We start from the raw sequence: 10,153 nt of genomic DNA, 5'->3' as shown, positions 1-10,153 counted from the left end.
CGGGAGCCCGGGCGCGGCCCTGGAGTCTGTGCTAAGACTCCCCATAACTGGCAGGTGGGACGAACGGGTGAAATGCTTAGGGCTGGCTAGTCTGGAGGTCGGGTATCTCTGCCTCTTGAGGACCCTGGGTCCAAAGTTAAGAACCGTGAACGTTTGAGGAACTTGCCTTTACAAAATCAACTGGAGTCGAGGGTGGGCTGAGCCAGGATTCCAGCGTTGACGACTGAGAAACTTCTAGTTTTCCATTTCAGCTGCGAGCTCGCAAGCTGGGACAGTCTGTGGTATTTGGGTGTGAGAGAATGGCCGAGCCCACATCTTCACACCACCTGGCCTTTGTCTCCAGACCCGGAATCCCTTGGTGGCAGTGTACTACACCAACCGTGCTCTGTGCTACCTGAAGATGCAGCAGCCTGAGCAAGCACTGGCGGACTGTCGGCGGGCCCTGGAACTGGACGGACAGTCTGTGAAGGCCCACTTTTTCCTGGGGCAGTGCCAGCTGGAGATGGAGAATTACGACGAGGCTATTGCCAATCTGCAGCGAGGTGAACTGACAAGTTGTCCGGTCACAGGGCACACGGGGCCAGGAGGGTGGACCAGCCCGAGTGTGACCTGACAACTCCATTTTCCCAGCCTACAGCCTGGCCAAAGAGCAGCGGCTCAACTTTGGGGATGACATTCCTAGTGCCCTGCGTATTGCCAAGAAGAAGCGCTGGAACAGCATTGAAGAGCGGCGCATCCACCAGGAGAGTGAGCTGCACTCTTACCTCACTCGGCTCATCGCAGCTGAGCGAGAGAGGTGGGCCCCTCCCCTACCGGCCGCCCTCTCGCAGGTTAAGCTGAGTCACCAACACAAGTGTTTATTGAAAGGCTGACATGGGTGCACAGGAAGCTGACAGGGAACAGCTTGAGATGGGAGTGGGCTCTGATCTCCTGGCCAGGTTCACCTCTGACCAGCTCCTGGTCAATCCTCAGGGAGCTGGAAGAGTGTCAGCGAAATCAAGAGGGTGACGAGGACGATGGCCATATCCGCGCCCAGCAGGCCTGCATTGAGGCCAAGCACGTGAGGGTGCCCTAGGCCCACATGAGGGTCTGTGTGTGAGTGTGTGCGTGCATGTAACTGAGGAGGCCCTGGCCCACAGGTGAATGGATCTGTCCCTATGGTACTATGGTAACAGTGCCCCTGGTTCATGTTGGTATGTGTGCTGTAAGTGTGAAGAATATTCAAGTGGCCCACACACGGTGCTCAATTCTTTACAGGATAAATACATGGCGGACATGGATGAGCTCTTCTCTCAGGTAGATGAAAAGAGAAAGGTGAGCATTTTCTCTGAAGGCTGCGAGTAGCAAGTGCTGAAGCAGCGTTCCTTTCCTGGCCCCTGACACTGTCCCTATGTGCTGTAGAAGCGAGATATCCCCGACTATCTGTGTGGCAAGATCAGCTTTGAGCTGATGAGGGAACCGTGTATCACACCAAGTGGCATCACCTATGACCGAAAGGACATTGAGGAGCATCTGCAGGTAAGGGCCTATGAGCCTCAGGACCAGGGCTGGAGGCACAGACTGGCACATGGAGCACTCTGACCCTGTTGTCACTGCAGCGTGTGGGCCACTTTGACCCTGTGACCCGGAGCCCCCTGACCCAGGAACAGCTCATCCCTAACCTGGCCATGAAGGAGGTCATCGATGCATTCATCTCTGAGAATGGCTGGGTGGAGGACTACTGAGGCCCATTGCTCCACCCTGCTTGATATCCTGGCTCAGGAAGGTCCTGAGGCAGAAGCCCCAGTTCCTGTACATAATTTGTGTCGCTGTGCCTGCCCCCATCAGTTCTGCTGGTGGGCTCTGGACTGCTACCCCTCTCAGCATAGCCTTTGCCAGGCTGTGAGTCTCTCATCTTTCTGGGCTGGAAAAGCAGATAGGGGTGGGTTGGGTTGAAGCTGCCATTGCTGCCACTGTTCCTGTAATAAAATTTGTGACCTGTACATGGGCACATGCTGGTGTGTGTGGGCCTGCCTCTTCTGGCTAGCCAAGGAAGGTGGAGATGAAGACACTGGTGTCAAGGTTGAGTGTGGCGTGCCACCAGCGGTCAGGGAAATACAGCACCTGTGGAGGGGAGCACAGGATTTAGTTGGACTTTTTGGCCTGGCAAGGCTCCCTCCTGCCAGCTACTGACCTCACCAGCCCGAATGGTACACTCCAGGGGCCTTTCCGCTGGTGCCAAGGCTGGGTACGTGTCCCGAAGCCAAGTCAGTGTGGTTTTGTTGGGGTGGAACTCCGGGGTCTTCTCAGGTGGATAGAGAAACCAGTGCTGGGGAGAGGATTTCAAAGTCACTCTCCTGTAGTCATCACACCCCAAGCCTCATCACCACCACCATGTGCTAACCTTACGACCATAGATCACCTCTGAGAATCCGGGCCCATGCCAGTGGAAGGGTACCCCGGAGCCAGCTCCTGTGGGGTCAGTGATGAGATAGTAACTGAATTTAATCTGTTCTGCCCCCGTTACACCTCCTGGTCCTGAGGAGAACCCACCTGCAATTCCAAAGCTATAAGCAGGAGTGGTTCCCAGCAAATGAAATGGAGGTGGGGAGTAGTGCTGGAATAGTGATGCCCACTCTGTGAAGTTGTTGTCCCCAAAAAAGTATAGAGTGTCTGTCAACAGGAAAAACAAGAGGCAGGGATCCTGGCAACTGGGACACCCAGGTGCCCCACTCCCACTGCTGCCCAAAGCTGGCTTACTATTGCCCAGAGAAGCAGGGTCTTGGGGATGTAGCAGCTGCTCTACATATTGGTGGAAGGGCACGTCCACTGTGGGAAAGGGGATGGTGAGGACCAGCTGGTTCTGCCTTCAGGATGTTGGCAAGCAGGCAGGCCCCCAAGAGGTGGGGCAGCTCACCTTTCTGGTAAGAGTAGGTGTTGGCGGTGCTGAGCCGAACCACGTGGTCCCCAAAGGTGGCCAAAAGACTCTCTCTGGAGCACAGGGCCCGGAATCTCTGAGGGGGTCAAGAAACTCTTTACGGCTGAGCAAGTAGGGCCAGCTGCCCACAGTGGGCTTCAGCACTCACCGAGTTATCCGTGAGTCCTTGTAGGATGACGGGCCTGAGGAAGGCGTAGCTGGAGGAAAAAGGGGCAGAGTCGAGTTCGGGTCATGTGCCCCCATGGCCCCGACGCGCGCTGAAGATTGGGGACGGGGGCCAGGGCGCTAGTGTTCCGATGCCGGCGAACCCGGCCGGAAGAGTGGGGCACATACTGCTGCACAAACTCAGCATAGGTCAGGTCGGACCGCCGCTCCACGGTGCAGCATTCCTCCACGGCCACGTCCGGCCCCGGTCCAGCCTGCCGCCTGGAGACATCGGATCACCGCAGCTTGCCCTCCGCCCCACGCCGTCCCGCGCCCCAGCCCGCCCTGCGCCCCTCACCATCCCCCGCCGTCCGCTGCCTCCGAGCAGAGTCGAGCCAACACCAACAGCCACAGCACAAGAGGCACAGGCGGCCGCAACTCCAAAGCCATGGCCCACCGCCGACGCACAGCACGCCGGGAACTCCCTGCCTGCACGCCAATGGCTAGCAGCTCAGTCGTCGTGGCAACGGGTCGGCTCCCGGAAGCAGCCTTCTTCAGCCCGCCCCAAGTTCCGGAAGAGACGCGAAGACCACACTGAGTTGCTATTGGCTGCTAATTACTATGACGATACTGACCCAGCTCTCCCTTACCCTCCATCCCGTGGAGCGACTGCTAACAGTCCGACAGCAACTCCTGCCTTTTATTTAGTTCATAAGCTCCAGCCCCCTTTCATGCCTGCACGGAAGCAGGCTGGAAGCTGTGTCTAGTCCTGACGGGCCTCCGCTGAGCTGTGGAAGCTGACCCAGGCCACGGACCGCACGTCAGGAATACTCGCAGAGGTGGCCACAGCCCGCAGGGCAGTGGGTGCTGCCTTCCAACCACTTCATGATGTGTTGCAGGTGGCCGCCGTGGCTGCAGCCCTGGCACCACACAAACAGACCCTTGACCACGTGGTGGCAGACAGCACACATGCTGGCACAGCGATGGCACCTGGGGGCGGAAAGACACCTCAGCGGGGGTTCTCGCGCTGCCTAGGCCCTAAGCTTCTAACCCCACAGCCCCTGTCGCACCCACCTGTCCACAGACCCACCTGTCGCAGACCCAGCCCCGGCTGCTCATGGGCCGCTTGCAGTGGCTGCAGTTGACATGCAGGGTGGTGGAGGCCTGGTTGAGGCAGCTCACAGCTTGGCTGGTACTCAGCTTGACCACCTGGTTGGACACGTTCCAGAGGCGGAACCGCTGCAGCAGGTCAATGTATGATGTGTACCAGTGCTCCTGAGGGGATGGAGCCAGGAGGTCAGGACACTAGCTGGGCTCACACTAGGAGGGTCTGTCCCCAGCATGTACAGGGATGGTGCTGGGGCAGCAGCTATTCCAGGGAGCCCGCCCATGCTCCACCGCACACACCTGGGTTTGTTCATCAATGTCCTTGCGAACACGTTCACCTAACACGATGAGCACGGATACGGCCATCTGCACATCACCCTGCTCAGCATAAAAGCGCAGCATGTCGCACACCAGTACACTGAAGAAGTCAGCCGGCAGGCGGCTGTCATACAGCGCATGTGAGATGGAGAGGAGGGAGAAGGAGGAATCCACAGGTGCCAACGAGGCTGCATCCGCCTCACTGCCACTCACATGTGGCGAGTCGGCCTTGTCCTGCAAGTGCTCAGGCCCAGATGGTGTGTCCACAATCTCATGGCGTAACGGGAAGGCCTCCTGTGGCAGCACGTACTCAGACTCCTCGGCTGGGAGGCAGGAACCAGCTGGTGGGCCTGGGCCTCCCCTGCCCCTCCCCGTCCCCTCCCCAAGCCCCCCGCACTCATAGGCGCGTTCTCTGACCCAACCCCCACCCAATGAGAGCCCTTACTCACGGTGTGCGTGTTCTGGGTCTAGGGGGTACAGCTCATCCTCCTCACCCTCCACATCACCAAGCAGGTAGTCAGTGGGCACATCGCTGCCCTCAGTTTCCTCATTGTCTACCCAGCATGGGAGAGAGGTCATTCAGGAGTGGCTCACTGTGCAGTACCGAACCCCACCCCCATCAGCATCCTGCCTGCCCTCCAGCCTACCCTCATTAGTGATGAGAGTGGCCGAGGAGTCAAGCAGAACTGTGTCACTTCGTGTGTCCCCTTTGCTTCGATCCAGCCTTGTCTCACTGCCTAGCCCAGGAGCCATGTCCTTCAGGTTGAAACTGAGGGCAGGAAAGGTTCATGAGTGGTTGAGCTCTAACAACCCCACCGTCTGAGGAGAGCCAGCCCTAAGCATCTACCTGTTCATGAGGGGCAGGCCACAGGAGCTGCCCTTGCCCACGCTGTGGTTGAGGTTGGCAGAGGGCATCAGACCAGAGCTACAGTAGATGATCCGCAGCATGGTCCATGTCTGTGCTACCTAGGGGCAGGTACCAGCAATTTACCAGGCCCTGGACACAAAGCACCCCAGGTAGTGCCTCTCTGCCTGGATAGAATCACACACCAGCATTCGGCTGCCCTGGGGTCCCAATTTCTTGGCCCACGGGAAAAATTAAAACCCCAGTCTCTATCTTGCAATAACACAGGGCAAACAAAATTGAGAGGCAGCCAATGCAGAGGAAGCAAGGGGGCCGACAGGACCAAGAGAGGACATGTAGCAGGCAGCTCTTGCCTTTCTACAGGGCCACATGTCATGGTAGGTTGGACACCAAGAGCGAGTCAGAGGAGAGGCTTCGGCCACATGAGCTCCTAGACTTCTCCCATCTGGTCAACTCTGGCCCTGTATGATCTTGACACCCTCAGTTACTGGTGCAAGTGCTGGTGTAGGACTTATCAACCCAAGCCCTCAGCTTGGGGCAGCGGGTGGTACAGCTGTCAGGGCAGCCAACCCCTGCCCCAAGGCCAATGCCCTTGGTCTTCCCTCAGCCCAACCTACCTGGTTTCGGCCCAGCTCTCGAGCTACCTTGGCATTGTGGTCACAGAGCTCAGCCAGTGGCCGGCCAGTGAGAGCGTAACGCTCAGCTGTGTCCACAAACCAGCTCATACTCCCACCACCAGGCTCTATCTCAAAGACACTGAGGGCACTGGAGGCAAGGCCTGAAAAGGGTTCAGCAGGGTCCAGCTTGCGCTTGAAAAAGATGGGATGGCGCCGGTCACCAGTGTACGGCTTGCGTCCCGATTCAGCAGCCACTAGACTCTCCTTGGCAGCAAAGGCCAGGTCCCCAAAAAGGCCGTAACAGAGGCCCTCAGGGTTGGCATGCTCAACAGGCTGGCTGGCATCGCGAAATAGGTGCTGGCACAGTGTGCTATCCTTGGAGCCCGAGAGCAGAAAGGAGGGGTCATGGGGATGGCGCCAGGCAATGCCTGTTGTTACATCACGATGCTCCTCAAACATAGCGGCTGGCACAAAGGGCCGACGCACATCCCACACGTAGATGTTGTGATCCACCATCATGGAACACGTGGCTAGGTGGTGGCGGCACTCAGGCCGCCACTTGACACGAGCCACTGAGGCGATGGTCTGCACGCAGTGCATCTCCTTGGCACGGTGTGTGGTCATATCCCAGACTTTCACCATCTTGTCACGCCCGCCTGTGGCCAGCCAGCCCCTGCAGGAAAGCCCCACACAAGCTGTCAGTGACCTCTCTGGAAGAGAGGAAACTCCCAGCTCCGCTCCCCCTGCTCTCTGCCCCACAGGTCTCAAGTCAGTGAGACTTCTATGGGCCTCGCTGTCCCGACACCCCTGGAACCACAACACACCTGTCCTCAGGGTGCCAGTCACAGCAGAAGACGGGCCCGTTGTGGGCCGTGAACATCCTCTCACATCGGTCAGGACGGCGGATGTCCCATAGCTGTACGTTGCCATTCTCAAAGGTGGAGGCAAATGTGAAGTAGTCTCGGATACTGAACTGGACATCTCGCACGCTCTCAGACTGGCCTGCAGGCAGGGAGAGCATCACTGGAGGTAGAAGTAAGGGGGCTGACCCGCTGGGTGGGGAGCCCTTGGAATGGCTACAGAATGGTGTCACACACCTGCGTATGGCTAGGCCAGGAGGCCCAGAGGGTAAAGTAGACAGTCCAAAGATCTTCCCAGTGTGAGGGAAGCTTAGAAAAGGGAGGACACCCTGGGTGGTTTCTACACAAACCCCATAGCCTCAATTCTCCCTGAATTCTGCATCTTATATTATTCCTTGCACAAAGGTGTAAGCTCACCCTCAGGAGGCCATATATAAACACTAGGGGAATGGGAGCCCTACCTGACTATCTTTTCAAGTCTCCTGAGGGGGCCGGGGATTTAGCTCAGTGGTGCTGCCGCTTGCCTTGCAAGCTCAGGGTCCTGAGTTCGATCCCTGGTACCAAAAACAAAACAAATCAAAGTAAGTCTCCTGAGGGCCAATGTCCTGTGGGAGTTATGGGGAAAGGTACCTCAGACTTTGCCAAAGGCTGGAGCTGCATGGTCCACCCAAGTGCCTGAGAGGACAGTGTCCAGCCTTTCCCTGACAAACAGGTAGCTCAGAACGGACCTTTTCTTTTTTTCTTAGTGAAGGTCTCACTATGTAGTTCAGAATATTCTTGAATTCACTACGCAGCCCAGGCAGGTCCTAAATTTGTGGCAATCCTCCTGCCTCAGCCTGCTGAGCAGTGGGATCAGACGTGTGTGGCCCACACTGGGCAAGATTGTTTTTTGTTTTGTTTTGTTTTGGTAGCGGGGATAGAACTTGGGTCCTTATGCTTGCAAGGTAGGAGGCAGAATCACTGAGCTAAATCCCCGGCCTGGCAAGATGTTTTTGTTTTGTTTTGGTACTGGGCATTGATTGAACTAAGGACCTTGCACTTGCAAGGCAGGCGGCAGAACCATTGAGCCAAATCCCCAGCTCCAAGATCTGTTTTAATATGCCTCCAAGCTGGGTGTGGTAAGAGGCTGAGGCAGAAGATTGTAAGCTTAGGGCCAGCCTGGGCTAAATAGTAAGTTCAAGGTGGGCTTGGACTACATAGTGAGACCCTCCCTGTTTCAAATAAAATAAAATATAAAAAAGAAGCCAGGCATGGTGGCGCATGCCTGTAATCCCAGCACTTGGGAAGCTGAGGCAGGAGGATCGCTGTGAGTTCGGGACCAACCTGGGCTACAAAGTGAGTTCCAGATCAGTCTGAACTACATAGTGAGACTCTGTCTCAAACAAACAAATTAAAATAAAAAGAAGCTGCCCGAAAAATTTTCTGAGGCCTAAGGGCTCTGCTTTGTTCTTCACTTGGTGTCATCAAGGTAGACAAAGGAGAGCTGGCTCAGGGCTGGACATCAGGAGCTGGGCCTGGGGGAACTAGACAGTGTACTCTACCTCCTCTGCATCCCTGGGCTGAAAACCCTGGAGACCTGGTAGACTTCCTGTAAGAAGGGGAGCCTGGTGAGGTGAGAAGAGGGAGTAATGCCCTGAGTGGAACTAATCAACCACTCCGCTGAGCTGTGAACCCTCATGCTGTTCTCCATTGTGCCACCCTTAGCCTCAATTCCTGCTCATCCTGCCTTCCACCACCATTCCCTTGGTTCCTGCTTCACCCAGGCCTGCCCCGCACCGCCTCTGCTGATCCAGCCACTCTGAGGCACACAGCAAGTGTCTGGGTAGGTCAAGCGCTACAGAGACAAATGTCTACCCCATCCTGCCTCTATGGGCCTCACCAGAGAAAGTGCTGACAGAATCCTTCCTGCGGAGGTCGAAGCACTTCATGAAGCCATCTTGGGAGCCACTGAGCAGCACATGGGCCTCAGTGGGGTGGAAGCAGACTTTGTTTACAGTGCGTTTGTGTTCTGTGAACAGCTGGTCCTGCTTGTTCCGGGATGGCCGACCCAGGTTCCACGTGACCACCACACCATTGGTGGCTGCGGTGGCCAACAGGTTCTCGTCCATCTGGTGCCACACCACATCCGCACAGCTCAGGTTGAGTGAGGGCTTCCGGCCCACACGCAGGTTCAGCTTTTCCACGAACTGCTCCTCCTCAATGGCAAAGATCTTGAAGATGCTGCGGCCTGCCACAACCACCTGGGCCGCATCACGGCACACGCTGATGGCATTCGCCGGTGCATCTAGATGGCAGTGCATGGTGCGACCAGTCAGTGCACTGCTACCAAGGGCCGTGGTCACGCGGGACATCTTCTCCATGGCTGCGTGGGTGGTGGGGGCAGGTCAGTAAAGTGGGTTGGCCTGGGACTTTGTGAGTTCAGACTGCATTAGCTTGGGTCCCCCGGCACTGCTCGGGCCTGGCCTGGTCGGCCTTTTGTTACCAGTGCAGGAAGTCTATCAGGCAGTCGGCCTCATAAAGAAGTTCAAACTCACTGAAGTCAGCCAGAAGGCTCTGTAGCTGTCCTCAGACTGATCACTACCATGTCTGACTTCCCCAGAAGACCATCGTTCCTTTCCGCCCGAGACACCCTTGCATCACGGTCGGCGCAGGGTCTCCGAAAGCAAGAGGGCTCCGGGAGGAGCAAAATGGGGTAGGGGTAGAGCGACCCAGGGGACTGAACTGTTTAAGGAGCCTGAAGGAGAGGTCGGCAGAACAGACTACGAGGTTCTGATGTCGCGGGGTGGCGAAGGCTGCAGCACCAGAACCAGAAGAGTAGAGACCCTCTCTTCCCGCAGGGACTCCAGTCATTTACCAAGAGAAGACCGCTGCCGGGAACGGCCTCGCCGGAAGTGGCCCATCTCTTTTCCGCCCCTCGTCGGAAGTGGTCCATTCCTTACCAGCACCCCTCCGGAAGCGGGTACAGACTTGCCAATACGATAATGTTCCGTGTCCTGTCGCCCGGCTGGATCAGGTTTGGGGTCTGGAGGTTCCGCGATTCCGGGTCGGTAGTTTGTTCCTGTGCTTATTTTATTTTATTTTATTTTATTTTTTTAGACAAGGTCTCACTATGTAGTTGAGACTGACCTGGAACGCACTATGTAGCTCAGGCTGGTCTCAAACTCACAGTGATCCTCCTGCCTCACACTCCCGAGTGCTGGGATTGCTTTTAATTGTATTTTTCCGGTGCTGGGGATCGAACTCAGGACTTTGTTCGTGCAAGGCAGGGGCTGCTACACTGAACTAAGTCCCCGGCCTTTTTTTATTTCCTTTTTTTTTTTTTTTT

The 10,153-nt window shown here is 56.5% G+C and overlaps 3 protein-coding genes across 6 annotated transcripts; 1 reads left to right on the top strand and 2 right to left on the bottom strand.

Moving 5' to 3' along the window:
• Nucleotides 1–114: 114 nt before the first annotated feature.
• Nucleotides 115–1,982, top strand: Stub1 (STIP1 homology and U-box containing protein 1). The gene is made up of 6 exons (XM_010620564.3): nt 115–542; nt 631–796; nt 973–1,060; nt 1,258–1,314; nt 1,402–1,518; nt 1,599–1,982. The coding sequence occupies exons 1-6, from the start codon at nt 401–403 to the stop codon at nt 1,722–1,724; spliced, it is 696 nt and encodes a 231-aa protein (XP_010618866.1). The 5' UTR covers nt 115–400; the 3' UTR covers nt 1,725–1,982.
• On the bottom strand, nt 1,225–3,617 carry Jmjd8 (jumonji domain containing 8). Of its 4 annotated transcripts, none has more exons than XM_010620565.3 (9): nt 3,420–3,617; nt 3,251–3,343; nt 3,066–3,114; nt 2,897–2,993; nt 2,740–2,808; nt 2,533–2,652; nt 2,384–2,451; nt 2,174–2,308; nt 1,225–2,103 (listed from the first exon to the last, which is right to left on the bottom strand). In XM_010620565.3, the coding sequence occupies exons 1-9, from the start codon at nt 3,509–3,511 to the stop codon at nt 2,023–2,025; spliced, it is 804 nt and encodes a 267-aa protein (XP_010618867.1). In that variant the 5' UTR covers nt 3,512–3,617; the 3' UTR covers nt 1,225–2,022. The 4 variants fall into 4 exon arrangements, with proteins under 4 accessions (XP_010618867.1, XP_010618868.1, XP_010618869.1 ...); XM_010620566.3 differs by having other exon boundaries at nt 2,402–2,451; XM_010620567.3 differs by lacking the exon at nt 2,740–2,808.
• A 112-nt stretch (nt 3,618–3,729) lies between these two features.
• Wdr24 (WD repeat domain 24) lies at nt 3,730–9,753 on the bottom strand. Its single transcript, XM_010620569.3, has 9 exons — nt 8,708–9,753; nt 6,793–6,970; nt 5,969–6,641; nt 5,334–5,452; nt 5,134–5,255; nt 4,936–5,040; nt 4,469–4,809; nt 4,152–4,336; nt 3,730–4,051 (listed from the first exon to the last, which is right to left on the bottom strand). Exons 1-9 carry the CDS (start codon nt 9,186–9,188, stop codon nt 3,883–3,885), a joined length of 2,373 nt encoding a protein of 790 aa, XP_010618871.1. The 5' UTR covers nt 9,189–9,753; the 3' UTR covers nt 3,730–3,882.
• Nucleotides 9,754–10,153: the final 400 nt, after the last annotated feature.

The sequence above is a fragment of the Fukomys damarensis genome, unplaced genomic scaffold (assembly GCF_012274545.1).
Source record: "Fukomys damarensis isolate Sample0158 unplaced genomic scaffold, DMR_v1.0_HiC HiC_scaffold_34, whole genome shotgun sequence".
NCBI lineage: Eukaryota > Metazoa > Chordata > Mammalia > Rodentia > Bathyergidae > Fukomys > Fukomys damarensis.
The sequence above is the reverse complement of the archived record's forward strand: the minus strand, read 5'-3'. Positions and strand labels throughout refer to the sequence as shown.

What these genes read in the sequence shown, in the direction of transcription:
- Stub1 (XM_010620564.3), top strand. Translation starts at nt 401, where the DNA reads ATGCAGCAGCCTGAGCAAGCACTGGCGGACTGTCGGCGGGCCCTGGAA. An exon ending in ATCGCAGCTGAGCGAGAGAG is followed by an intron (nt 797 to 972) that starts GTGGGCCCCTCC and finishes GTCAATCCTCAG; the next exon opens with GGAGCTGGAAGAGTGTCAGC. An exon ending in AGGTAGATGAAAAGAGAAAG is followed by an intron (nt 1,315 to 1,401) that starts GTGAGCATTTTC and finishes TATGTGCTGTAG; the next exon opens with AAGCGAGATATCCCCGACTA.
- Jmjd8 (XM_010620565.3), bottom strand. Translation starts at nt 3,511, where the DNA reads ATGGCTTTGGAGTTGCGGCCGCCTGTGCCTCTTGTGCTGTGGCTGTTG. An exon ending in CACCTACTCTTACCAGAAAG is followed by an intron (nt 2,809 to 2,896) that starts GTGAGCTGCCCC and finishes CCTTTCCCACAG; the next exon opens with TGGACGTGCCCTTCCACCAA. An exon ending in TTATAGCTTTGGAATTGCAG is followed by an intron (nt 2,452 to 2,532) that starts GTGGGTTCTCCT and finishes CTGACCCCACAG; the next exon opens with GAGCTGGCTCCGGGGTACCC.
- Wdr24 (XM_010620569.3), bottom strand. Translation starts at nt 9,188, where the DNA reads ATGGAGAAGATGTCCCGCGTGACCACGGCCCTTGGTAGCAGTGCACTG. An exon ending in GACTGGCACCCTGAGGACAG is followed by an intron (nt 6,642 to 6,792) that starts GTGTGTTGTGGT and finishes GCTTTCCTGCAG; the next exon opens with GGGCTGGCTGGCCACAGGCG. An exon ending in GAGAGCTGGGCCGAAACCAG is followed by an intron (nt 5,453 to 5,968) that starts GTAGGTTGGGCT and finishes ACCTGCCCCTAG; the next exon opens with GTAGCACAGACATGGACCAT.